Raw genomic sequence first — 26503 nt, forward strand, 5'->3', positions numbered from 1 at the left:
CTGTGAACATAAGAGTAAATGAAGGGGTTAAACATGGCACCATTAGCATTTTTGTATATGATTGTCATAGTGGTCATGTCCAAAGAACAAGACTTGGTGTGTATCATTTGCTACCCCATCCTAATGTAATAAGTTGTTACAAATATAACTTATTTGATGTCGCAAGGTAGTCATTGATCAATCTTGGACATCATATAATGTCATATCTAGTGTTACAACTCAAGACCATAAATGTTGGATTGTTGCAAATGGGGAATGATCACAAACACGTCGCCATCTTTTATTGTGTCAGTTCCACACTAAAAAATCATGGGTTGACAACTTATTGCCAAAGGAAACCAACTCTATCAACAGATTTGCCAACTCATGTAGTGTATTACGGGATTTGCCTTCCATGTTATATGTGAGGAGGTCATACAATAATACTTAGACAAACCTAGAGTTTGGCAATATATAGAAGGAGGATGTTGTGGATTGACTTGTGTTTGGAGGAATCTTTGCCCAAGTTTGGTAGATTATTCAACTACAAACATGTTGACACTACCAATCTTGTGGAGAGACATTGGCAATTTATCAAGTACACTGCCTTGAGAGGAAGAATAAAGCAATCTATTACCAATCTTGTGTATGTCTTAATCAGGCACATTGAAATTGACACTTGCATTGGAGGGATCGCGATAGAATGGTACATGCAAAGGCAAGAAACATGTGAGAGTGGTAGATTCGCTCCTCGTGCAAATTGTAAGGATCAAAGCTCAAGAATTAAAGAGGCCAAGAGGATACTCAAAAGGTATGTGATTGATAACAACACAATGCATATTGTAGATGAGGCCTAATATTGGTTAAAGTATTGCACATTCCACTCCTACTCTATGGTACAATGTCTTGCTCCAACGCTCTTACTATGATGGCAAAAACCTTGCGAGTAAATGTAAGCATTTACTTGGAATTCAGATGATAATTGAGAGGCATATGCCATCCCTATGTGGGTCATTACCATTTATAGATTATGCCACAATGGATGCAGAACTAGGGTTGACAGCAGAAGCAAAAGTTGAGATGAATGCAAAAGTTGAAGAAAGGGAATGAAAGAAGTTAGAAGCACATCATACTATAGAAGCACTTCAATTGCTCGGGCGAGGATAATGGGCAATGAGTAGGGTTGTTGTTGAGCATTGTTGGCAACAAATGGCAGATCTACGAAAGGATTTGCTATCATCAATGGGTGCACCGATAACAACCAATATGTCATCTGGAGGTTCAATCAGTTAGAAGCAACAAATTGGTGCAAAAAGAGGAGCCACGCTGAACATCTCCCAAGAACTTATTGGTAGCTCCCCAAACAAGACCAAAACACACATTGGAGGACTAGAAAGAGGTGCGCGTCGTGCTAAGAGGTGGTTGCCAATATGTGAGACTAAGAAGGTTCAGTGTTTTGCATTGTGATAGATTGACATTGATTTCAAGGGACTTAAATGCTGATTGCTTAAAAAATTATGGACGTATTTTGCCATTCTCCCCACAAAACCCATGATCTCTAATTTTTGTTTCGATTAAGTGATTTTTTAGATTTTTGGTCTTTGGATTTTTTATATCTAGATAAAATTCCTACAATTTGATCTCTAAATATGTAAGGCTAGAATTTGATCTTTGGTTATGCCGAATATGTGTGATCTTTATTTAAAGCTTTTCGTGACTAAAATTTTCTGTAAGTTGAAGTTTATAGTATCTTCAAAAAAAGAGATTGGCTTTGAAATTTAAATGGTAGTAGCTAAATTTGTTGTGTCTTTGAAAAAAGTTAGGTGATTATGGTTGTAGAACATGTGTAACCTTTGAAGCTTTTCGTGACTGAACTTTTGTGATATTGTAAGATTCTAGTATCTTCAAATAAATATTTGGTGCTCAAATTTTAATGGTGGTTGAAATTTTCATTGTCTCTAAGATTTTAATTGTGGATGAAATGTGAGAAGGAATGGTGTCTGGAATGATCCCGACTTTTTGTTTACGTTTGGTGATGTATGACCCAAGTTTTTGGTGAGTATTGGAGTTTTTATATCTACAACTCAGAAATTTTGATCTTTGAATCATTTTTCAAATTTTTATTTATGATCTTACAAAATTTTTGAAATTTTTGATCTCAACAAAAATTTGAGCTAGCTTATCCGTGAAAGAGGCTGAACAGAGCCAGGTCATTGGTGACATAGTCTGGTCATAGTTGGGTTACTAACATGGCATATGCATTGCACTTTTGGGGATAATGATCTGACGATGCAGACCACACGTGCCCTTCGAAATGCGTCCATGACTACGATTCCCTCGCCAAGCCTCCTTATGATTGATTTGGCAGCAGCTAGTAGTCACGAGTGCGAGCGAGCAATGCACACACACACACACACACACACACACACACATCCCTTGAAATAAAAAATAAATGGATGATTATTGGATGCTTAGTGTGCCTGCCTGCTGCTTGCTGCATTGCATGCAAACAAATCTCTTCTCAAAACAACAACAACAACAACAACAAAAGTAAGTAGTAAGTAAAGAGCCCCCTAGGAACGAGAACAATCCCCGACACATAGAGCCTAGAGCCTAGAGCCTAGAGGGAGGGGAGGGGAGGGGGAGAGAAGAGAGAGAGAGAGAGAGAGAGAGAGAGAGAGAGAGAGGGATGTGGAGTTGAGTTGAGTTGATAGAGACAGACAGAGAGACAGAGAGAGACAGACAGAGGATGGCATTTCGGACCTTGTATTCCATCCTTTTCCTCTCTATTTCCTGTGCCTGCTTCAAGGTCGTCCACTACATGGTCTGTCTGTTCGCTACTTGATCAATCAAAATCGAAATCAAACTCAAACTCAAACTCAAACTTAAAAATCGATCAGTAAGTATTCTTCTGCGTTTTATCAACTCATTTCCTCCTCCCCTTTATCGTCATCATATATATATATATATATATATATCTTTCTTCATACATCATACATATATCATCGTCATCATACATCAGCCATGTCTTCTCGGCTCGCCGTAACAACGCTTCTCGTTCTTGCTGCTTCCTATGTCATTGCTTCCTACCTTCGCAAGCGAGACAATGAAAAATCTTCATTATCCACAAAAGGCAGATCAGCAAACCTTTCTCTCTTCAAAGGATCTCCGAGATTGCCGACCTTTGCCTCTCCCAAACATTATGACCTCCACCTCGACCTACCTGACCTTAATGCTTCCAAGTTCGATGGAAAAGTCACCATTTCTCTCAACATTCTGGAGGAGACATGCCACTTAGTTCTCAACGTTTTTGATCTCTTGGTGAAAGAGAAAAGCATCTGGCTTCGCTGTAGCAAAACTCGTCAGGTAAGAGTCATGTATTCTCCTCGTATCTGTAACTTTTCGTTTTCATTTGGTATTTAGCAGAGGGTTTAGGGCTGGGTAACCAGAGTTAAATATTGTATTGAAACCTTTGAGAATTATTACTACATTAGAAATGCCCTTCTAATTGGACTGCGGAAGATTGCTTTTCACTCCCTTTCTGTGTATGAATGGAAATACCGAATTTCATGTTGACACTTAAATCAATAGGAAATTATGAGGGAATACGACAATTGTATGATTGTATGCAATTATTAGAACGTAGCTGGATATTATAGTCATCACATATTATGAAAGAAAACCATAACATTATACAGAGTTTCCTTTTCATGCATAAAATAATATGGAAGTACCATAAAGTAAAGTTATTTAGCAAGTGCTGTTTTGAACTGGATGCTAGAGATAATCCTCAACGTTTATTCTTTCATGAAAAGATTGTATTTTCTGAGCCCAAAAGTTTCCCTAAACACTGGTTGTCACCTGATGTGATTTCTGGTTCATGGTTCAGAACCCTTACAATTATTATATGCCCTCTCCAAGAGATTTTGTCAAATGTTCTGTTTCAGATATTGACAATATTTTCATTCACCAAGCTCTGAAAGAGGGCATCTCTTTGCCTAATATCTATCTGCTCACTTAATTTCATACTCGGTCCTATTGATGAGGTTGCATTGGAATATATATTTTCTCAATTATCTATCAAAGTTTGGAGAAGGTCACCGATCTTCTCAACGTGAGTCATGACAACATATGTAGACCCGTTGTGCTAAGACTGTCATAACACAAAGGAGATTATGCACATGTTTGACAGCCTAAGTCTTAACATGGAGATAACTAGCAGAAAAGTAGTGATAGATGTAGTTTCACGCATATAATCAGACATGGGAAGAGATTTCCGTTTATCAGGGAAGCTATGATAGCTTTCCATTTTTGCAGTAGAGATGAAGTATATCCGGAGATAATTCAATTGATATTTTCATAAAATTAAGGTATATTTTGGATATTTCATGCTGAATTTTCCTTTTTTATCAAGTTTTTGATGAAATAGATTCATTGCCTGTTGGATCTACTCATGTGGCCATTATGAATTACTGCTGAAAATTCTTCTATGCAATGAGGGCCTTTAAAATTTGTAAATTCACATGTTTGTCTGGATTCTAGTCTTTCACTGCTGTTTTAAACTATCGTTATCATAATAATTTCAGTTTATTCCATTTATAAAGGAAGAAAATTTGAGTTCGTCTTTATTTGAACTTTAAATTGTTTGAGAGTATGGCACAAATTTCTATTTAGAGACAGATTTCTTAAAAGTGATCCTTTTACTATTTTGGTTTTTGAAGTTTGTATATCTATTCCTTTTTTTTTCACCTCATTCCTTATTTATAGAAAAGAGAGTGGAAAGAATAAACTTCAGTATCAACAAACTTTTCTATGCAAAATGACTTTTAGAGCTAAATTTAAGGTTATTCTGCATGCCACATTATCTAACAACATTTTTGGGTGAACAGGTCTTATGGCCATCCATTGAAATAGATAGGGAAGATGAAATACTGGTTCTTACATTTGATACATGCCTGCCAGTAGGAGAAGCAATACTCTCTCTGGATTTTGAAGGGAAATTGATTGATGGTATGAAGGGTTTATATAGAAGGTAAATGTTTTATATGTAATATAACCTATATGTTGTGAAGTATTTATTTTCATATGCCAAGTGATTTTGTCTGCGCCAGTTCTTACATGAAAGGTGGTGAGAAGAGGTATATGGCAGTAACCCAATTTGAGCCAGTCGATGCTCGTAGATGTTTCCCATGTTGGGATGAACCATCTTTCAAGGTTTACATTTTTTATTTAAGTCTTTTGAACTGTGAACAAACTGTGGAAGATATCAACTTTTGAACAGATTCAACATTTTTGCTTAAATATTTTCCTCCTGACCGGAACACAGGCTACTTTCAAACTAACAGTCAATGTTCCCAAAGATCGCGTTGCATTGTCAAACATGCCAGTAGAGTCAGAAAACGTGGTAGGAAACACCAAGCGTGTATCATTTGAGTCGTCTCCAAAAATGTCAACTTATTTGGTAGCACTTGTTGTGGGGGAACTTGAATATTTAGAGAGTGAGACTTCATCAGGTATGTTCAGGTTGTATGTAGTTTTTTCTTTTATGTTGGGCATTTTTCATGCTATATCTTAAAATTTCTGTTTTTGTTTCAGGTAACAAAGTGCGTGTTTATTGTGAGAGTGGTAAAACTGAGCAAGGAAAATTTTCTCTGGATATTGCCACCCGAATCCTAGCGTTCTATGAAGAGTAAGTCTATGAGCTCCCTCCTGGTCTTTAAAACTATCTTGATCCATAATGATTTTATTCTTTTAGAATTTTTTAGACTTTTTAGGAGTGCTGTATTTTGGAGAACCATTGGATTTGTGACTGGTGTATTTTGTAGGAACTAGTTGGTAGTTGCATCAAAATTAATTAATTATCTTTGTGCTATGATTTGATCGCAATTATTATAGTGCATCAAAACTTCGCTCCTTTGGTAACACTTATAGATGTATTGTGAGAGCAAGAGCAACCTCACGAGTTCAATAAATGTTACTTGTAAAGGGATAATAGAACAGTGGATAACCCGGTAGTTATTGGCTGTAATCGGCAGTGAGGTATTTGTGGATCGTTACCGTGCATAAATACCCCTGTATATGTCAAGTGTATAATAAAGATGTATATAATTTATGTGAAATGCACATAAAAGGAAACCAAACCAGCCTAGCTAGCTTCATACTTATCATTCAATATATAGAAGATACAAAGGACCCATTTTGGGACGGCCTAGCTACACGTGTCCCAAAATGGTGTGCTAAAAGGGTGGGCTAAAATGGGTGATGTGCTAAACGAGAGTGGCTAAAAGAGTGGTGTGTTCAAATGCATGCTCTTGCATGAAAGGGACACCACATTTCCCCCATCAGAAAAACAAGGAGTGTTACGCTATGAGAAAAGGAGGGGTGCTAGAAGATAGGCTTGGGGTAGCATATGGCTTGATACGGGCAACATGGGCTGAGGTGAATCGACCGTTGGAATCGCGTCGGAGTAAGTAAGTCGTGGACTTGATGGCACGAATTACGGTGAATGGGCCGATCCACCGGTGCATGAGGGATTCACTGAGACCACGCCGCCGGATCGGGAAGTAAACAAGGACTTTGGTTCCATCAGCATACGTCGGGGTGATTCGACCCACGTCGTAGTGTCGCTTTTGACGTTGTTGTGCGACTTGTAGATTTCGGGAGCTGGCTTGTCGAAGGAGGGGGAGCATTTGTTGGAGATAAAGCCCCCAAGTAGCACTATCCATGTTGGCAGGTTTAGAACAGATGTCAATGGACGTTTCTGGTGGGAGCCGCGGGTCGCGTCCATAGAGTGCTCGAAAAGGGCTGATCCGTGTCGACGCTTGTACGGATGTATTGTAGGCATGGGTGACAAAAGGCAAGATTTGATCCCAGGTTTTGTGGCATGGATCGATGTAAGCGGCAATTTCTTGCTTGAGGGTCTTGTTGAGGCGTTCAGTGAGGCCATTTGTTTGAGGATGGTAAGGGGATATAAACACTTGTTGGACACCTAGTTGAGTTGCCACAGCATTGAGGACATCCCCATGGAACTGGCGGCCCTGATCAGATAAGATTTGGATAGGGCAACCATGTTGAAATATTACCTTTTGCAAGAGTTGGGTGGCAATTGTTGGCGCAGTGACGTCGGGGATGGCAACAGTTTCAGCCCATCGTGTGAGGTATTCTGTTATGACAAGGATATACCTGTTGCCCCTAGAGGTTTCGGGAAAAGGTCCCATGAAATCCCATCCTACTAGCTCGAAAGGTGACGTGACGGTGATGGGTTGGAGTGTTCCAGCTGGCTTGCCCCCAGGTTTGATGTGTTGACACAAAGCGCATTGTTTGATATAGGTAGAGACTGAGTGTCTCATGTTGGGCCAGTAATACTTGAGACGTAATTTTTCAAGAACCTTGTGGAAACCCAAGTGGCCCGACAATGGGTGGTCGTGATAAAATTGGAGATACGTTTGTTGTAGGGCATGAGGGATGTAGAGACGAGGCTCGTGATGCGCTTGAATGAAGAATACCAAGTTATCGCGGAGCATGAACCGTCGTTGTGAGGGAAACGGTTGGAGGGAGCGCAACTGATGGATTATCTGTTGGATGGCGGGGTCGTGTTGTTGAAGTGTAGCGAGTTGTGGCAATGGTATCGGAAGATTGGATGTCTCAGGGAGAAATTGGACAGCCTGGCAGTCGGCGCGAGAGAGACTATCAACGACCAAATTGGTTGCACCTTTCCGATAGGAGAGGGTAAACTGATAATCTTGAAGTGCCAGCATCCATCGCAACAAGCGGCCTGGGGGGTGAGGTCGATGGATAAGAGAAAGCAAGGGCTGGTGGTCGGTCTCAACCGTAACCTGTCCACCATGAAGGTATGGATGAAAACGCTGGAAAGACTAGACAATCGCAAGTAGCTCCTTCTCAATGGTTGAGTAGTTGCGTTCAGCCGGCGTGAGAGTCCGACTAATGAAGGCGACCGCCTTCTCTTGCCCATGGCAATCGGCTTGCAAGAGGACGGCTCCTAACCCCTGGTTTGATGCGTCTGTCTGCAACGTGAACGGTTGGTTAAAGTTAGGATGGGCGAGCAAACCCGATTCCTTGACCATGGTTTTAAGGCGACGAAAGCTATCTTCACAAGCAAGATCCCAACTGAATGACATGCCTTTCTTCAAGAGTTGGTGAAGGGGAAAAGTGACCAAGGCAAGGTTTGGGATGAAGCGAAGGGAAAAGGTGATCATGCCCAAAAAACGTTGCAAGGATTTGATTGAAGTGGGGCGAGGGTAGTCGTTGATGGCTGCTACCTTTGCAGGGTCCATACGGATTCCGTCACCAGAGATGATGAAGCCGAGAAAACGGAGGCTGGTGCTTCCCCATCGACACTTCTTCCATTGAACCTGCAAGTTATGCTTAGTTATGCAAGCGAGGACTTCGGCGAGAGCTTGTAGATGGTCCTCCCAAGTGGCCGTGTGGATAAGGATGTCATCGAGATAAACGAGGAGGACACCTTTGTTGATAAGGGCGGCAAAAATGGAGTTGGCCATGCATTGGAATGTGCTGCCAGCATCAGACAAGCCGAACGGCATGCGGGTGAATTGGAATAGCCCGCGGCGTGTGCGGAATGCGGTCTTGTGGGCGTTAGAAGGTTTTAGGGGGATTTGCCAATATCCCGAGGCTAAGTCCAGGGAGGTGAAATAACGGGAGCCACCGATTTGATCCAAGAGGTCGTCCACGCGAGGGAGCGGGTAGAGGTCATGGATAGTCACTTTGTTAAGAGGCCTGAAGTCGATGCAAAAGCGGAAGGTGCCATCATCCTTCTTGACGAGGTGGGGTTCCGAAACCCAATCGCTGGTGGAAGGAACGATAATACCTTTGGTGAGCATGTTGGTGACGGCCGCATCAATGTGATCGTGGTCGAGAGGGGAACGTCGGCGGGTAGCCATGCGGATCGGAGTGGCCTCCCCAGTACGAATGGCATGTTGTACCGGGAAAGAGACAGTAGGAGCATGTGTGGGTTGGAGGGTTAGTGATGGAAAACGAGCTAATAATTGGCGGATGGAGACCAATCGCTCGTGGACTAAGTGCTACCTGAACTTGGCTAAGGTGGGGGCTGGGGGAGCTATCTTGTAGAAGAGGGATAGGGGAAGCATGGACAAGAAGTTTGTGGGCATCAAAATCAATCACAGCGCGGCGCTTGAGGAACCAATCACAACCTAGGGTGAGGGGGAAGAGTTGGTGGGGCAAGACATAAAAGTGATGTGAGAAGGTGATAGTGCCTAAGGTGAAAGTGCAATGGGCTTGTGTGTGAGAGTGGTAAAGATGTTGGTGATCGCCAAAAAGGACTTGGATGGAAGGAGCAGTGGATGTGGGGAGACCTAACCGGTGTACTAAAGCGGTGCTAATAGAAGATATACTACTACCAGTGTCTAATAAGATGGTGTGGGTGCAGTGATTAATGGTGGCGAGGGCGGTGCATACCTTCGAACTAGAAGAGGCAGACGCTTGGATGTGGAGGGCTGGCTCTTCCATCAGCACCCCGGACGTCAGTTTCCCGGAAGCTCAGCCAACGATGCCGCGTCAGCCATAGTTATCTGGACTTGTTGCTTGTGAGATTGTTGTTGCAATTTTCGGCACTGACGTCGGACTTGTCCATAATTGTGGCAGTAGAAACACCTCGGGCACCCTTCGCTATCGCGATCGGGACGGTTGCGGCGAGCTTGCAATTGCATGTTTTGGACATCAATGTCCATGGGGGCCGCACCTTGGTATTGGGCGCGTGAGTCGGTGGCTGATGGATGGGGCCAACGAGGTTGGGTGTCAGATAATGTACAAGCTTCGATTCGTTGGGCGATGAGGATGGCGTCGTTGAATGTCTGCGGACCTTGGTCCCGAGTGCGGCGAGTGATGTCGTGGCGCAGACGAGGCCATAAGAAGAAAAGCTTCACATGCTCGGGCATGGTAGGGTCAGCGCGAATGAGGAGTTGATTGAGGCGAACACCAAATTGGCCCACGGGTTCGTGTGCTTGTTGTTGCAATGTTTCGAGTTGTTGTAACGCCGTTTGGGCTGAATTTTGATGGGCGAAGTTTTGTACGAGGAAATCCCGAAGGATCACCCAATTCTCGGTCACGTCACTTGATTGTTGGACGTACCAGGTGGCGGCGACGTTTTCGAGCAGGGTACGAACTTCCAAAGCTTTGCGCTCGTCGGACCATCGATGGTAACTAGAGATCATCTCAAAATGATCCAACCAAGCTAAGACATCCTCGGAAGGCAATCCGGAGAAGGACTTCGGGCACACCTTGGAATCTGGACGATCTTGCGCGCGGTCGTTGTGAGCGGCGAGGAAGGAGAGCATAGCTTGATTCGTATGGCTGATTTGAAGCATGGCGTTGGAGATGAGTTCCAGGAGCTGCTCCATTTGGAAAGGGGGAGGTCGTGCGTGAGGTTGCGAGAACTCAGGCTCCATCGGGGTATCGACGTTGGAGGTGGCGGAAGGGAATTGGGATGCCATGAACAAGGTAGTAGTGGCTAAAATTTGAGCCCGCTTCTCCACCAATTATGTGAAATGCACATAAAAGGAAACCAAACCAGCCTAGCTAGCTTCATACTTATCATTCAATATATAGAAGATACAAAGGACCCATTTTGGGACGGCCTAGCTACATGTGTCCCAAAATGGTGTGCTAAAAGGGTGGGCTAAAATGGGTGATGTGCTAAACGGGAGTGGCTAAAAGAGTGGTGTGTTCAAATGCATGCTCTTGCATGAAAGGGACACCACAATATGTCAAGTGTATAATAAAGCTGTATATAATTTATGCTCCTTTTCTGTTGAACTTCTAACTATGTTGTGAAATCCATGCATGGTGAACATGCATGTCACAGATTGTAAATTTATCTTCATAATATATTTAGTGTTGTCAATATTTTCTATAATAATATATTTTTTGATTGATTTATACTGTTATTTTGTTTATCTTCATGATTTTTAAGTTAATAATTTGTATAAATGTTTCACCGTGCTTCCTTCATTTGTCTAGTTTCATTCAGAAAATTCATAATTAATCTAGTATTTCCTTGACCGTTTCAATCTGTAAGCATTAATTGTTTTTTGGTTTGCTAATTTTGAAGTAGAAGTTGATAAGATGGTCGGATTTGTGTTTAGAATGTTGTCATATGTTTGTTTCTGGATTGAAAGATACCACACAATCGACTACCCTATTCTTGCTTCGTGCCATTTTCATGTTAATGTAGGTTACTGAGCATAGGAGTTTCTCGTTCTGATTCCCTTAACCATGTTCACCATTTTCCTTGTCCCCTTCCGTGTTGAAAGCAGTGTCAAAGTAAATGTTGTTCATTCTGTGTGATGGAGGAAGGGGGTGTATGGTAGGAATTTCCTGTATTCCTTTTCCATTTTGTACCAAATACTTAGAAGAGTGTTATTTCTAGCATCCTAAATTGTACCTCCTAGGTAGCCCCTAAGTGCTGGGACATTGACATCTCCCTTGAGGCGATTGCTAGAATACCATGATCAGGTCAGTTGACATGCATCAATCTGTGAAACAAAAAGAAGGTAAGAAAAGCAAAGAACCATTAGCATTTGTATAGTTGGTTTCTCTCTATACTTACAGGAGTGCCATTTCTAAGCTATCGCATAGTAAATGCATGAATGCAAAATTCTTCATGGTAAAGGTTTCTGTTATCCCTTTATGTTTAAATCATAGACACAAGGAAGTCCCTTTTAAGCTCCTTGCAATTGTTATGCGTTTGCAGAGAATGGCAGTGGCATGTTCTTGCTAAACATCTCTGAAAACTCCTTTTTACCCATTTCCTTGCTTATTTACATTTTATTATACCAGATTGTTCTCACCTATACAACAATACAATTCTCTTCATTTGATATTGATGTTTCTGTTGATCTTATATTTTTATGTGACTATATTTTCTGGTGTCTTATATGCAGATATTTTGGAGCTCCATACCCTCTACCGAAGCTGGATATGGTTGCTATTCCAGATTTTGCAGCTGGAGCCATGGAGAATTATGGTCTCGTAACTTATCGTGAATCAGCATTGCTTTATGATGAAAAGAATTCTGCTGCAAAAAACAAGCAAAGAGTAAGATCTCTTCCTTCTTGATCTTAATCTTCATATCTGAGGCTAGTATGAAAGTAATTTGTGGTGGACTTGTGAAGGTTGCGATTGTTGTTGCCCATGAATTGGCACATCAATGGTTTGGGAATCTTGTAACAATGGAATGGTGGACTCATCTTTGGCTCAATGAAGGCTTTGCTACTTGGGTATATTTATCACCTTCTCTCTCACACTTCTTGGCGAATGTAGATTTATTTAAAATTTAGATTATAGAGCTGTTTTTAAACTGAGAGTAGTCCTATTTTAATAAACTTGTTTGTGAAATCATGTTGCCAACTTGTGATTTTCGTATATTGAATGATTGCATGCACTACTTTTAGAAGTGTGATTACATCGATGAAACTGGAAAGCTATTATCTCAAATAGAACATTGAGAAATAGTTTTAATAAAATTGAAGTAGATATGGAATTTGCCTTTGTATTGAGTTTTACTTTCCGGGAAATTGTGTTGCGTTACCATATATTGTGTGTAAATTTCCTGTAAGTAAATGACAATCTGGCGACTGTATCAGTCAGCCAACTGTCCTCTATAGCTCTGTTTATGCAACATAGGAGATGGCTGGCCTGCAGTTTGTCTCAGCTAAACATGGGGCATTGCCTGAGCTAATATAAAAACTATAATGTCTGATATATGAGAATTATAGTTATGACACTAGCTATATTTCCAAGAAAGCAGCATGAACTTCCACTTTTCCATTTCCAACTTTTGCTTATCCTGTGTGCTAGCACAAATATGTGCAATCTCAAGCGATGTTTCCATTGAAGGAAAACAAACTGTGTTAGCTTGATCAACTCAAATATGTGCAATCTTGATATGCAGGTTAGTTTTTTGGCTGTGGATGATTTATTTCCAGATTGGAAAATTTGGAATCAATTCATTGATACTACTGTTTCAGCATTCAGGCTTGACGGTCTTATTGAGTCGCATCCTATTGAGGTTTTTTGCCCTTCCGTGTATTTTTAAATAATTTGAATCCTAGTTTTTTAAATCAAAGTAATTATTTGCTGGAATTGTGATTTTTTCAAGGTTGAGATAAGGCATGCAAAAGAAGCGGAGGTGATATTTGATGCAATTAGCTACAATAAAGGAGCATCCATTATACGAATGTTGCAATCATATCTGGGTGCTGATGTTTTCCAGGTAAATGGACAATGCTAATGAAATCTTATTAGCACTGGTTATATGTTTAAAAAGGAGTGGTGGTGGTTGAAATGAAAACTTGCCCTGTTGTTCATCAGAAAGGTCTGATGGCTTATATTAAGAAGTATGCTTACAAAAATGCAAGTACTGGAGACCTTTGGTCCTCTCTTACAGAAGTTTCTGGAGAACCTGTAAGAGAATTGATGGATTCATGGACAAAACAAAAAGGATATCCTGTATTGACTGCAACTATCAAAGATTCTAGCCTTATTTTGGAACAGGTGGTGTTTTAGTTAATGGATGGTGGTTTTAGAATTTATTGTTGATAAATTAGCTATAGCCTTATTGTGGATAATTGCAAAACATTTCCTTTCAGTCACAATATCTTTCAAGTGGTATTACTGGCAGCGGGGAGTGGGTTGTACCAGTCACTGTGTGTGTTGGTTCATATTCATTAATTTCAAGAACTTTGGTTCGAGGCAAGGCTTCTAACATACCCTTGTCCACACCTCCAAATGAAGATGGTTTGAATTTCACAGAGATGTACGAACAGAGACCTTTGTCAATGTGGATAAAACTCAATGTTGCACAGTCAGGCTTTTATCGGGTTCAATATGATTCAGAGTTGGCTGCAAGGCTTGCTGTAGCAATTGCTTCAGGCTTCTTAGAATCATCTGATAGATTTGGTGAGAAAGTGAGGTTTCTTTAATTTCATAAAACAGTTTGTTTTATTCTTTTGATTCCATTGTAACATAGATTATCTTATGTCCCTGCTTAATCTATGCCAAATCATTTATATATACTGATTGTTTATTGAGATCTTTTTTAAGTGCAGGAATTCTGGACGATGCATATGCATTATCTAGTTCTTGTAAACAGCCTTCAAGTGGGTTGCTAGCTCTCATGGATTCTTTCACAAAAGAGACTGATTACACAGTCCTTGGAAGTTTGATCAATGTAAGAGGGGTTTATCTTGGTGTAAAACTATGTGGATGATATTGAGTAATTGATGATATTCGTATAGTGGATTATTGTTACATTATTGTAAAACTGTATGATCACTATATATATTGATTATAGTTATCTTGATGTGCTTGTATGGTGATTCAGATAGCCTACAAAATAACTTTAGTGATCAGCGACGCAATTCCTGAAATGGCATCTCACATTAAGAAGTTTAATGCAAAAATTCTCCAGTATGCTACTGAGTAAGTCGTATCTCTCTAGTTTTTATGCTATTCAAGGGGCAGTGTGTAAGTGCTGTTCCTTGCCTGATTTTGTATCATCTTATGTTTGTAACCTCATTTATGTTCAGGAATGAGTCATGTGAAGCTAAAGACATTGCTGGTTTCTAATTAAGACATACAACTATGTGCATGATATACTGGTGAATATAGTTAGGGCAAATTCCGAAATATATGAAAACTTTAGCTCCCCAAATCCCTTGACCAACACTCTCCCCAGCAATTACATATATTAATTGAGCAATCATGCGGTCAATGAATTCAGTGGACCTAGTGCTTTTGTGGGAAATAATAAAAAATTCAAGGGTATTTCAACTTTTTCTTATATATTTATGCTTGTTTTAATGCTAAAAACCTACACATTAAATAACAATGTCACAGGAAACTAGGCTGGGAAGCTCAAGAAAACGAGAGTCATCTAGATGCTATGCTGAGAGGAGATCTATTAGGAGCACTGATATCGTTTCAGAATGATGATATAGCTAGAGAAGCAGTTCATCGTTTTGAAGTTTTTGTCCAAGATAGAGAAACACCATTGCTGCCGGCAGACATCAGAAGTGTAAAATTGGCTTTTGAAATATGATCTGTTTTCCTGTTTAGGATCTTAATTAGGTTTTGATTTCTTTGAAATTCTATATTGAATGCAGGCTGCATTTAAGGCTATAATGAGAAAAACAACTTCATCAGACAGAAGAGGCTATGATTCTTTGCTACAAGTGTATAGAGACACAGACCTTAGCCAAGAAAAATCACGAATATTGGGACATCTTGCTTCCTCTCCTGATCCGGTGATGGTGAAAGAAGCACTTGACTTTGCTATTTCATCTGAGGTTTGTGAACTGTCATTGTGGTTCAAAGGCTTGCAGTTAGTATTGAGAGGTAATATTGATGCATGTTTTGACTTTTCAGGTTCGTAATCAAGATACATTGTTTGTATTTTCTGGAATCAGTATAGAGGGGCGTGAAATAGGTTGGGCTTGGCTAAAGGTAATAGAGTGCATGTTATGCTTTATCAAGTCTATTGCAGTATTGACCACTATTTTCCTAGAACATAGACTTGTATGCTATGAGTGGTTTTATTCGTATGGAAGGTGATTATGTGAATCAAGTTGTATTCCCACATTTTTCATGGAAGAGTTAACATAAGAATGATGACATGACCTCCCTTATGTTGGATCTACTTGCTTGTTCACAGGAAAATTGGGACCTTGTATCCAAGAAATGGGAAGGGTTTCTTGTGGCACAATTTATCACAACTACTACCTCACAGGTTAGTATGAAGGTGATGCTTGTTTTTACCATTTTTAATAATAAGTTGTTTCTTGTGACACGTATGTTGATTGGGGGCATATTTGCTTTACAGTTTACTAGTGATGAGAAAGCATCAGAGATCGAAGCTTTTTTTTCAGTCCATGGAAATCCATCTGTAGAACGAACTGTCAAGCAAAGTATAGAGCGTGTGCGTATCAATGCACAATGGGTTAAACATGTACGGTTAGAGGAAGGTTTTTGTAATGTTATACAAGAGCTGTTGGCAAAGAATTAAAATGTTAATATGATTGACAAGGTCCAAAATTTTTAGTGGATAAACATTAAATTTACAGTTAGATTTTCTTCAATTTTTTTTTCTTTCCACAAATTTCGGAATGATACCTACATTGTGCCGCGTCATATACATGATTGAGGTTGGGCACTCGGTGAAGAGGTTAGTAAAGACATGGGTAAAAGCTTCACAGAAGGCCTACACATACTTTCTGCAAGGTCATTGAGTAGAGTGAGAAAATTGAGTATGGCCAAATGAAGTGCATTCTGACTGATAGTCTGGCTAATAGAACTAATTATATAAACTTTCGTATGTGCTATATGAAGTCTTTAAGAGCCAAAATGGCCTATAATATCCAACAAAACATGACATCTTAAAATTGCTTCTCATATTTGAGAACTACAAAGAAAAATAAATTTAACCTAACATGGGGTAGTCAAGAATCAAGATATGTTTAACTCCTAAGAATTAAGCTATATGAACTTCAGATTAAAGTGTTTGCCTTCAAATAATTTCCAATGTGGCAATTTTTAGGTCGATCTACATAATACATTGTTATTGCTGGTTATATTTGTTATAAAAGATTGATATAGCAAGACAGAATATAGAGAAACGTCTTTATGCTAAATTAAGTTGATATACACGTCATGCTATCTCTCAAATATAGTCTTGCTCATGTTTACAATGTAATGTATCACACCTATTTGATCTAAGGGGAGAGGCTCTTATATACATTTTGTTTAATGTGTGCATCACTTATGTCACTACATGTATTTGTAAATGTTTATAAGTATTACACATTTTAGTGCACCTCAGTGTATGATCAGTGATCTTAATGTTGGCATAAAAGGCTGATCCTTCCATGTTGTATCCTAAGTGTGAACACTCTTCAAGTTAGGGCTTTTGTATATATAAGCCTAAACATAACGTTGTAAGAGAAAGGGTTTTTTTATAGAAGAGAAAGATAGTCTCTATTAGAGCTTCAACTATATATCTAGATTCTTACCTATTGTTTTCTTCTTCTTCTCTAGTTCATCTATTTTGCTTGTTGTACACATCTTCAGACAGGTCCTCACTTATTCTTTTGCATATCATATTCAACAAGTGGTATCAGAGTGACCTTGTTGTCTTGTGGCAATGAACATCAAAGACTGAGAAGAGAAGCTATCCAGCTAAGAGAAAAGACAAGGCCAACAACATCTGCTTCCTAGAAAAATGGTGACACAGTCCTACACATGTGGAAATCCGGAAGTTAAACGGGAAGAACTTTGCCCTCTAGAAAGAAATGATGCAAGATGTGCTCATAATCCGAAGACATGTTGATGACAAACCAACATTTTGACAAACCAACAATAATGTTTGTTGAAGGGTGGAGATCAATGGACAAAATTGCATGTTCGACCATTCAGATGCACCTGGCCAAGAACGTCTATTTTAGCATGGAAAAGGAAATGATGACATTTTCACTATGGGAGAAGTTACAAGCTGTATATGAGAAAAGTCCTCTTTGTTGAAGCTCATATTGATCGGACAGTTGTTCAATATGAAGATGAGAGAGATGGATCTGGCGACCTCCCACATCAACACCTTCAACCGGGTGTTGTCTGAGCTCTCCTCCCATATAAAAGCCCTTGCCCTCCTTTTGAGATTGTCGGGGAGTTGGGAGGTATTCTACACGACATTCGTGAACAATTATCCAAAGCTGAACTTGGACGAAACGATCGGACAAGTCCTCACTGAGGACGTTCGACGAAAATCGATGGGACTCACCATCAATGAATCGGCAGTCGCTCACTACTCGACTGAGCCGGCCGAAGTACCAGTCAACCGAGAAGGAGGAACGATAATTGACATCGGTTGAAGTCGAGGAATAGTTGATCAAGGGCTTTCTGCATCCATTGCAGAAAGATTGGTCACAATGTTTCCGATTGCTGGTCGATAAAAGGAAAGGAGAATGGTCGGCGATTCGATCGGACACAAGGACAATCTGATTCAAATCGTTCTCCTATTGGCAACCAAATCAATATTGCCGAGTCCCGGTTCGGGGAAATCCTCTCCTTAGAGGAGTCGTCAATCAATGAAGTCCTATACAACATGTAAGACGCACAAACGTGGTTGTTGAACTCCAGCGCGACATTTCATGTGACCCCCAACATGGAATGGTTTTCGGACTATTCGGTCGGGGCCAACGACACAGTTCGACTAGGCAACGGTTAGGAGTGCGTAATCGCAGGGATCAACGACGTCCCCATCCAATTGCCGAATGACAATATTATCATCCTCACCTTGCACCAAGTCCAGCACGTACCCGAACTGAAGAGGAGTCTAGTCTCCATTGGCATGCTAATCGAAGTCATGGATGATCAACCAAGGAAATATGAAAATCAGGAGTGGATGCAAGTACAACCTGTATCCATTGATGGCGATCAATCCAAAAGGCACAATGAATGTAGCCGAATCACAAGATTCGAACCTATGGCATGGCCGGCTCAACCATATGTCCCACGCTGAAATGGACCGGCTGGTGGCGATTGGTTACATCACGAAACTCCAGTCGAAGACAGACTTCTGCGAACATTGTCATTATGGGAAATAGACCGGAAGTCTGCACTCTCAATGGTTAGCCAAAGTGGAGAACCGATCAAGAAACCGAGTGAAGACACTCCAATCCGACAACGGAGGTGAATACACCTCTTGAGCCTTCAAACAATACTTGTTTGATAAAGGGATCAGGCATCAAAAGACCGTTCCTTACACTCCCATGCAAAATGGTGTGGTGGAATGAATCAACCGGACGATCCAAGAGAGGGTGGTGACAATGCTCCAAAAATCCAAACTAAAGCTGGAATTTTGAGCCAAAACATTGGAGATAGTAGTATACTTGAAAAATCTGTCGCCCTCGAGAGCAATATGGCTCGAAGTGCCACATGCACTATGGTCAGGCAAAAAGCCAACCTACGATAGGCTTCGAACTTTCGGATGCGCAGCCTACGGATTCATCCCCAAGGACAAAGGACCAACCTGGCACCCCATGCACTTAAGTGTATATTTCTGGGTAAGCATGTCAACATATGAATGAATCTTTCGAGCGAGCGAACCTTTTGCACAAATACCTTCAAAGCTTCAAGATTTGTTGGAATGATCATCTTTTGAATTACGTTGATCTTTGAATCATCCACATCTTCTTGGCACAACACATTGTACACACTACCTTGTTTTGTATAAATGACCATTTGATCAACAATCTCATTTCGGAAAGGAAGTGAAATTTGATCTCGTTTGGTCGAAACATTGAAGGGTTTGAAATTGATCTCATTCTTCTTTGGAACCAAAACTATAGGTGACACACACTTCAAATCTTCCATCTTATAATTGGAACTTTCTTGTAACCATGCGTTGAACTCTTGCATACATTCTTCTTTTGTTCAACACTCAATTGCCAAAGCTTTGGGGAAATTGATACACTTTCCTTCAAGTTGATGTGGTATTTGTTGCAAGCTTCTCCTCTTATCCCAAAACACTTGATGAACACATCCTCCACTATGCTTGTGCAATGCACCACTCCACTATCTACTACAACCACCCTTGCTGAAGATGACCTACTAATAGGAATTCCCACTTTGTTTACTACAAATTCAGAAATCAAGCTTACCCTAACACCACTATTAACCAAGGCATCTTTGATGTGAAACCCTTTGATGAAGACCAGTGTCGCGATATTCCACGAGCGCGTGTAGGATCCGAGGCGGGACTGTAGGGGTCTTGAACCAGGGAGTTGAGGAGAAGGAATAAGACACGAAACGGAAGCTTAGCTCAAGAGGAGTGGAGAATGAATATGACATGAAGATTGAACAAGAGATGGATGGAGGAAAAATACTCAACAAGTTATATTAAGAAAACACAAACAAATACAACCATGGCGGCATAGGCCAAAACCCAACGACTACAAGAAACCCTAACCGGATAAGTAAAGTAAAGAAGATGAATAAGGAAACCCTAACCCTAAACCGAAATGAGAAGAAGAAGAACCCTAGAACTATGTGGTATACCTTTCACACTCAAAATTAGGCAACCCCTTCACAAGTGACCCCTCACTCCCTTTTATAGTAGTAAGGGGTGAGCACATTACAAGAGGGAGTCAAATCCCCTTTCATTTAATGGGGAATATCTCCCTTGATCTTAAATCGGTGGGCCTTAACTCTCTCTCTCTCTCCTATCACATTCACTCTCAGTGCCCACTACTCATTCTACTCTACAAAGTGCACATCACATTTATGCCTCTACGAACTTCGTGGTGCACCTTTAGTATCTTAGATTATTATCCTTCCCATTACATTTTGTTTACTTATTCTTATTACACAAATTTACAAGTGCATGTGCAATGTTGCACATCCCCATTTTATTTGTCGCTCCCGGTTTTCTCACCGTAACTGGAAATCTTCACGACACCGGGATGGTTGGACATATTTCCTTTCGATCTTCTACTTGCACGATCCCCATATAATGCATGGTCTTCGAACTTTGGCGAATACTTGCAAGCCGCCCCCACACCTTTTGTAATGTGGGAGATAATTGGAGAAGTTGCGGCCATGTTATCCTTGCTCCACTTGATATCAACTCATGTTTCCGATTGAAAGCTTCTAGTACACCTTCTCCCATAGGAATATCCTCCATCTTTATCTTCCTTTTGGAGTGTCTCCTTCTCAATTTCTCCTCTTCCTCATTCTCCTTAAACTTCTTCTTTTCTATCAAGGCACTAGATTCTCCATCAACTTCTTTCTCCTTTTGCGAGGCTCTTGTCCTTTTCACAAGAGCTACTTCACAAGCACTATCACTATCATCAATAAAATTAAGAAGATTCACATTATGAGGAATTGTAGGAACCTGAGCCATAGGAAGTGTTATGGATTCGCCTCCTTTGACTCCATTGTTGATAGCTCATTGTCCATTCCGTTGCACTTGATACATGCCTCTTCCCATGCCTCTTTGTTGTCGATGAGGACATCTTGTTGAGATGTGTACCTCCTCTTGACAAGAATAACAAATTACACATTGATGCCCTCTAGAGCCACCACCATCGGGAATAGTGTTGTGAATTTCTTGGGATTGTCGCAAGTGGGCCATCACTTCATCAAAGCACCGATTCACCAATGCCATTGTATCTTGTGCACTCTTCACTTGTTCCACTTCTTGAGATATACTTGTTGAGTTTGTTGTTGTGGTGGTCCACACATTTGGAAACACTTATCCACTATGCACAATTGAAGATGAGGCTTGAAAGTTGGCACGAGGCATCAAATTTGCACCCAAAGCCGTCATTTGGGGGTATACCCCATTGAACTCATCATCTTCACTTGTCGATCGTAACCTTGACAAACTTGGAGAAGAGCTTGAAAAGTTGTTGGATCCTTCAAGCTTGCCTCCAAATGGAAATGCATATATCAAGGCCCATCTTGAATCGTTCCATCTTAAACCACTCATCTTCAATGCCACCACGAAGACGAATCCACATCGTCCACAAATCCTTGAAATTTCTTTCATACTATATGAAACCAAAAGGTGATTCCATCTTTAGTCGAAAAAGCTCCTCTCTTACTTCCGTTTCACTTCGTCGTGGAATGTATCTAGAACGAAACTGGTGTACCAACAATTGATATTCTCCTTGTTCGTTTGGTGGAAGAGAGTCATACCAATCTCGAGCTTGACCATAGAATGTAGCTACCAACAAGGGCAATTTTTCATTGTCGGTGACGCGTCCAATAGAGATGGCATGATGCTCAAAGGATGGCAAAAAAGCACCAGCATCTTGTGTTCTTTCACCCGAAAATGCGAACTGCATAGCTAAGTTAATGTAGTATAGTAACACAAAGAAAGGATAAGTCTCCCTCCTATACGGAAAGGATCGGCCCTCCCTGGAGCGCCAAAATGATAGGGTGTATAAGACAGATGATAGCCGTACACAATATGAGGGCTTGACCAAACCAATTAGATGGTGTTGTGAATTATAATAGATTATATAGATCTAGGTAACTACGATTTAGAGAGGAAAACTCAAGAAATTAAGATAAAACGTAGGGAAGATGAGAGAGATAAGAATGTTATAATATTCCACTTCAAGTCAATACAAAACGGATAAACTACACAATGAACTTAAAAACCAAAGACCTTCTTACTACCCATCACTCAAACCCACTACTAAGAACCATCTTCTTCCACTAAGATACCTCTTCCTAAGACTCCTCTCCCTCTATTAGGATCCTTTCTCTATTAGTGTCAGAACCAAGGATAAAAGATAGAGTGATGGAAGAAGGATAGAGAAGAATGGATGTATAAGATAGAGAAAGAAAGAGAATGGATACAAGATATGTAATGAGAGCTAAAGACTGGTGTTGATTCGAATTGATTTGAGAATACATGCATGCGCTTATTTATAGGTTCCTATAGAATAGCTTAGAGATTTCTAGAATGTTCTAGAATGTTCTAGACCTAGAATGCTCTAGGACATTCTAGAACATTCTAGAATAATCTAGAGTTTTTACAATAATCAATGTAATACAAGAAGTGGCTTTTATTGTTTCATATAACAATAAGCTATCTTAATGGTTGAGGTTTTCAAGTATGAATTACAAGGTTCGAGGTTCAAGTCCGGGTGACGCCATAATGGTCATGTGTTCATGACACTATCCCTCCTTCGAGAACGCCGAGTGGAAGTCGGCGTTAACATTGTTGGGCCGGGCTTGTTTGGATAGTGACGATGGAAGTCGTTGACCAGAGCTTCAGCATTACAAACGTTATCGATGGGTTCCCAAGTGCGATCACTCGGAGGATAACCAAGCCAATCAACTAGATAATAAAGCTTATTGTGCACAATCTTAGAATCGAGAATAGCAGCTACCTCGTATTTGGGGCCGTCCACAAGTTGTACAGAAGGCGGTGGTGGCACGACACGATCAGGAATTAAAGAGGTGTGGCAAGGTTCCAAAAGAGAGCTATGAAAGACAGGGTGAAGCCGCATATGTGCAGGAAGGTTAAGACGAAATGTTGCATCATTAATCTGCGCCGTGATGACAAAAGGACCTAAGCGTTGATAGTCAAGCTTAGCACACGGTCGGGTAGTCTTGATGTGACGACGAAGCAACCATACATGGTCACCAACCTTAAACGGAGACTTAAGACGATGTCGATCGGCATTGGTCTTATGGTGTGCTTGCGCTTTTTGAAGATGTGACGATAACTCGAACTGGATTTGTTGTAGTCGGTGCAGGTGATGCGCCGCACTAGGGTTTCGTGACACCTCGGGAAGATCTAGTATACACCATCGAGGGTGGTTGCCGGTGTAGGCAAAGAAAGGTGTAACTTTGGTAGAGGAGTGGACCGTGTTGTTGTATGCAAACTCAGCAAGATGTAAAATTTTACTCCAATCATCTTGTTGATAACTAATGAAACATCGAAGATATTGCTCGAGCGTCTGATTTGTGCGCTCTGTTTGTCCGTCAGTTTGTGGATGATAAGCCGAAGAGAGTTTGCAAAGATTTTGAGGCCTGCCCATAGGTGCTTCCAAAAGTGTGAGATAAATTGAGGACCTCGATCGCTAATAATATCATTCAGGAGACCATGATGGCAAACACTTCACGCATAATGAGATCTGCAGTTTCTTCACTATTGATGGTCTTTACACATGGTACAAAATGTGCCATCTTGGTGAACCGATCCACTACTGTTAAAATAGTATCAAAGCCTTTGGAAGGTGGCAGATCCGTAATGAAATCCATAGAAATAGACTGCCATGGCTTGTTGGGAGGGGGTAATGGTTGTAGTAAGCCATAAGGGTGATGCCGGGGTATTTTGGCGCGACAGCAGGTGTCACAAGTGCGAACATAATCTTCGACAAATTTTTGCAAGTGAGGCCACCAAAACGAACGTTTCACCAGCTCAATGGTCTTGGAAATACCAAAATGTCCAGCCATGGGGGCATCATGACAATGTTCCAACACTTGAAGTCGGGGTGATCCGTCGGGGACGTAAAGGAGATTCTTGTAGAAGAGTAAACCATCTTGCCACTTGAAGTCCTGATAATGTTGAGATGACCCTGGCAATGTGGAGCAAGATGGACGACTTGAACCACAGTGGGCTAAGACATCTTTAGCAAAATCATCCGAATGAAGTTGTTGCCGAATAGTGTCAAGAAGGGTAGAATCAAGTGGTGTGGCATAAATTGTTGTTACCTGTAGCTTTGATGGCCCGAGGAGAGTTTGCTTTTGATTGTCAAAGGCCGGATCTCCAAGTCGAAGTGCTAGATACGAACGCCGAGACAGAGCATCTGCTTTCCCTTGTTGTTTTCCGGGGCGAAAAATGATCTTGAAATCGAAACGCGTTAGAAATTGGGCCCACCGAGCTTGTCGTCTATTTAATACTCGAGCTGTTTGAAAATATGTGAGATTTTTGTGATCACTATAAATGATAATCTGATGAGGTGATCCTTCTAGAAAATGACGCCATTGCTCGAATGAGTCGACCACAGCTAGTAACTCCTTGTCATGCACCTCATAGTTTATCTCCGAAACAGTAAACTTTCTCGAGTGAAACGCGACTGGATGTATCTGCCCGTCCTCGCCTGGTTGCGATAGGATACTCCCCAATGCAAAGTCTGATGCATCCGCCTCAATAGTAAATGGCTTTTCAGGATCAATATGTGCTAGGATGGGTGCTGATGTGAATGCCTCTTTTAGCTGCGTAAAAGCCTTGTCCGCTTCGATACTCCAAAAAAATGCTTGATTTTTCTTGGTGAGTTGAGTAAGGGGCAACACAATGCTTGAATAATTATGTATGAATTTGCGATAGAAGTTCGCAAATCCGAGGAAACACTGGACATCCCGAACTGAGCATGGGGGTTTCCATTCCAATATTGTTTGGACTTTTGCCGGGTCCATGAAAACACCCTGGGATGAAATAGTGTATCCCAAAAATTCGACTTGTTTGCAATCAAAACTGCATTTCTCAAGTTTGGCGTAAAGACCATACTTCCTTAGGCGTTCAAGTACTTGCCGCACATGTATATCATGCTCCCCCTGTGTTTTAGAGTAAATCAATAGATCATCTAGGTAAATGATTAGAAAAATATCCAAGAAATCCCGGAAGATGTCATTTGCCATATGTTGGAATACGGCAGGTGCATTTGTGAGCCCGAAAGGCATGACTGTATACTCAAAATGACCATACCGAGTACGAAATGTTGTTTTCCACTCATCTCCCGGCCGAATTCGAACAAGATTATATGCACCCCTTAGATCAATTTTGGTAAAATGCTTTGCCCCACCAATGCGTTCTAAGAGATTGGAGATTAAAGGTAAAGCATACCTATTCCTTATGGTGACTTTATTTAAGCCTCGATAGTCCACGACCAAACGAAGGGAGCCGTCCTTTTTCTTCACAAAAAAGATAGGAGCACCAGCTGGAGACTTTGAATGTCGAATAAACCCATGTGCAAGATTTTCCTCGATGTATTCTCGAAGAACCTTAAGCTCAGTGGGTGATAAATTGTAAATCGGACGCCACGGAGGCTCTTTTCCTGGTTGGAGATCAATAGGACAGTCGTACGGCCGATGCTTTGGAAGAACACTAGCTTTGACTTTGTCGAAAACATCAGCATAGTCTTGATATTTTTTGGGAATTTGGATGTCTGAATTCCCTTGAGTGACACTAGAAGGTGTCACTGATACTGCAAATAAGAAAAGGTCCTCCTTGCCTCCCACTTGGTGCAATTGTTGCAATGTGATGGCTGAAATTTGATGAGAAGGATATGGTGCATCGGTAGAACTATATACTTTGGGAGGATAATCCCGAGTTCGATCCTTGACAATGATATTTTCTACTAAAGGGCACCTAATTTCTCGCTTCCTCCAATCGATTCTAGGGTTATGTAGCTCGAACCATGGCAAACCGAGGACAATTGGATGCTCAGGACTATGGATTATGTTAAAGGAAACTACACATCCTAAATCACCCAAGAGTATGTGTATTGGCTCAGACTCTTCAAATATCTTCCCGGAAGCTATGGGGCGTCCATCAATCACTACTACGGAAACTGGACAAGGAAGTGTATGCAAGGATATTTGGTGTTTTTGGGCAAAATCTCTATCCATGAAACAAGAATTGGGTCCAATATCCAAGAGGGCTTGGACTTGAAGTTGACAACTGGGTGTCCTAACTTGTACTAGGGCTGAGAAGACTCTACTAACATGCTTGGAAGAAATGGAACCCACACTAGGTTGTACATATCTAGGGTTGTCCAACCAAATGGCTCCTATTTTGGCCGGACTTATTCGTTTGACTCCTCTTCTAATTGGCTTAGGACTTCAAATTTATTGGACAAGGGTGGATTATTCATAATATTAGATTCACTAACTACTTCTAAAATGTTGGACTCATTTTTATTGTCATAGTGAATTTGATTTACCTGACGTCTCGGCC

At 40.9% G+C, this 26503-nt stretch overlaps 2 protein-coding genes and 1 long non-coding RNA gene across 3 annotated transcripts; 2 read left to right on the plus strand and 1 right to left on the minus strand.

The window, feature by feature from the left end:
- The first annotated feature begins 2627 nt into the window (after positions 1-2627).
- Positions 2628-2870, plus strand: LOC147867388 (uncharacterized). Its single transcript, XR_015532394.1, has 2 exons — positions 2628-2680; positions 2716-2870. It is a non-coding gene; the product is annotated as an uncharacterized LOC147867388 (long non-coding RNA).
- A 107-nt stretch (positions 2871-2977) lies between these two features.
- APM1 (aminopeptidase M1) lies at positions 2978-16343 on the plus strand. The gene is made up of 18 exons (XM_087315170.1): positions 2978-3345; positions 4869-5011; positions 5091-5193; positions 5306-5492; positions 5575-5668; positions 11916-12069; positions 12147-12251; positions 12926-13042; positions 13133-13246; positions 13345-13527; positions 13623-13932; positions 14082-14203; positions 14357-14454; positions 14872-15049; positions 15138-15320; positions 15400-15477; positions 15686-15760; positions 15854-16343. Exons 1-18 carry the CDS (start codon positions 3004-3006, stop codon positions 16034-16036), a joined length of 2769 nt encoding a protein of 922 aa, XP_087171296.1. The 5' UTR covers positions 2978-3003; the 3' UTR covers positions 16037-16343.
- Positions 8419-10731, minus strand: LOC147867390 (uncharacterized). Its single transcript, XM_087339602.1, has 2 exons — positions 9335-10731; positions 8419-9023 (listed from the first exon to the last, which is right to left on the minus strand). The coding sequence occupies exon 1, from the start codon at positions 10464-10466 to the stop codon at positions 9498-9500; it is 969 nt and encodes a 322-aa protein (XP_087195728.1). The 5' UTR covers positions 10467-10731; the 3' UTR covers positions 8419-9023; positions 9335-9497.
- Positions 16344-26503: the final 10160 nt, after the last annotated feature.

This window comes from Azolla caroliniana, unplaced genomic scaffold, assembly GCF_043228905.1.
Source record: "Azolla caroliniana isolate FFs.n. ecotype wild unplaced genomic scaffold, voAzoCaro1.0.p SCAF_2, whole genome shotgun sequence".
NCBI classification, from domain to species: domain Eukaryota; kingdom Viridiplantae; phylum Streptophyta; class Polypodiopsida; order Salviniales; family Salviniaceae; genus Azolla; species Azolla caroliniana.

Excerpts from the sequence above, each read along its gene's own strand:
- APM1 (XM_087315170.1), top strand. The coding sequence starts at position 3,004 with ATGTCTTCTCGGCTCGCCGTAACAACGCTTCTCGTTCTTGCTGCTTCC. Across the intron at positions 5,669-11,915 it reads ATCCTAGCGTTCTATGAAGA|ATATTTTGGAGCTCCATACC; the intron begins GTAAGTCTATGA and ends TCTTATATGCAG. Across the intron at positions 15,050-15,137 it reads TGCCGGCAGACATCAGAAGT|GCTGCATTTAAGGCTATAAT; the intron begins GTAAAATTGGCT and ends TATTGAATGCAG.
- LOC147867390 (XM_087339602.1), bottom strand. The coding sequence starts at position 10,466 with ATGGCATCCCAATTCCCTTCCGCCACCTCCAACGTCGATACCCCGATG.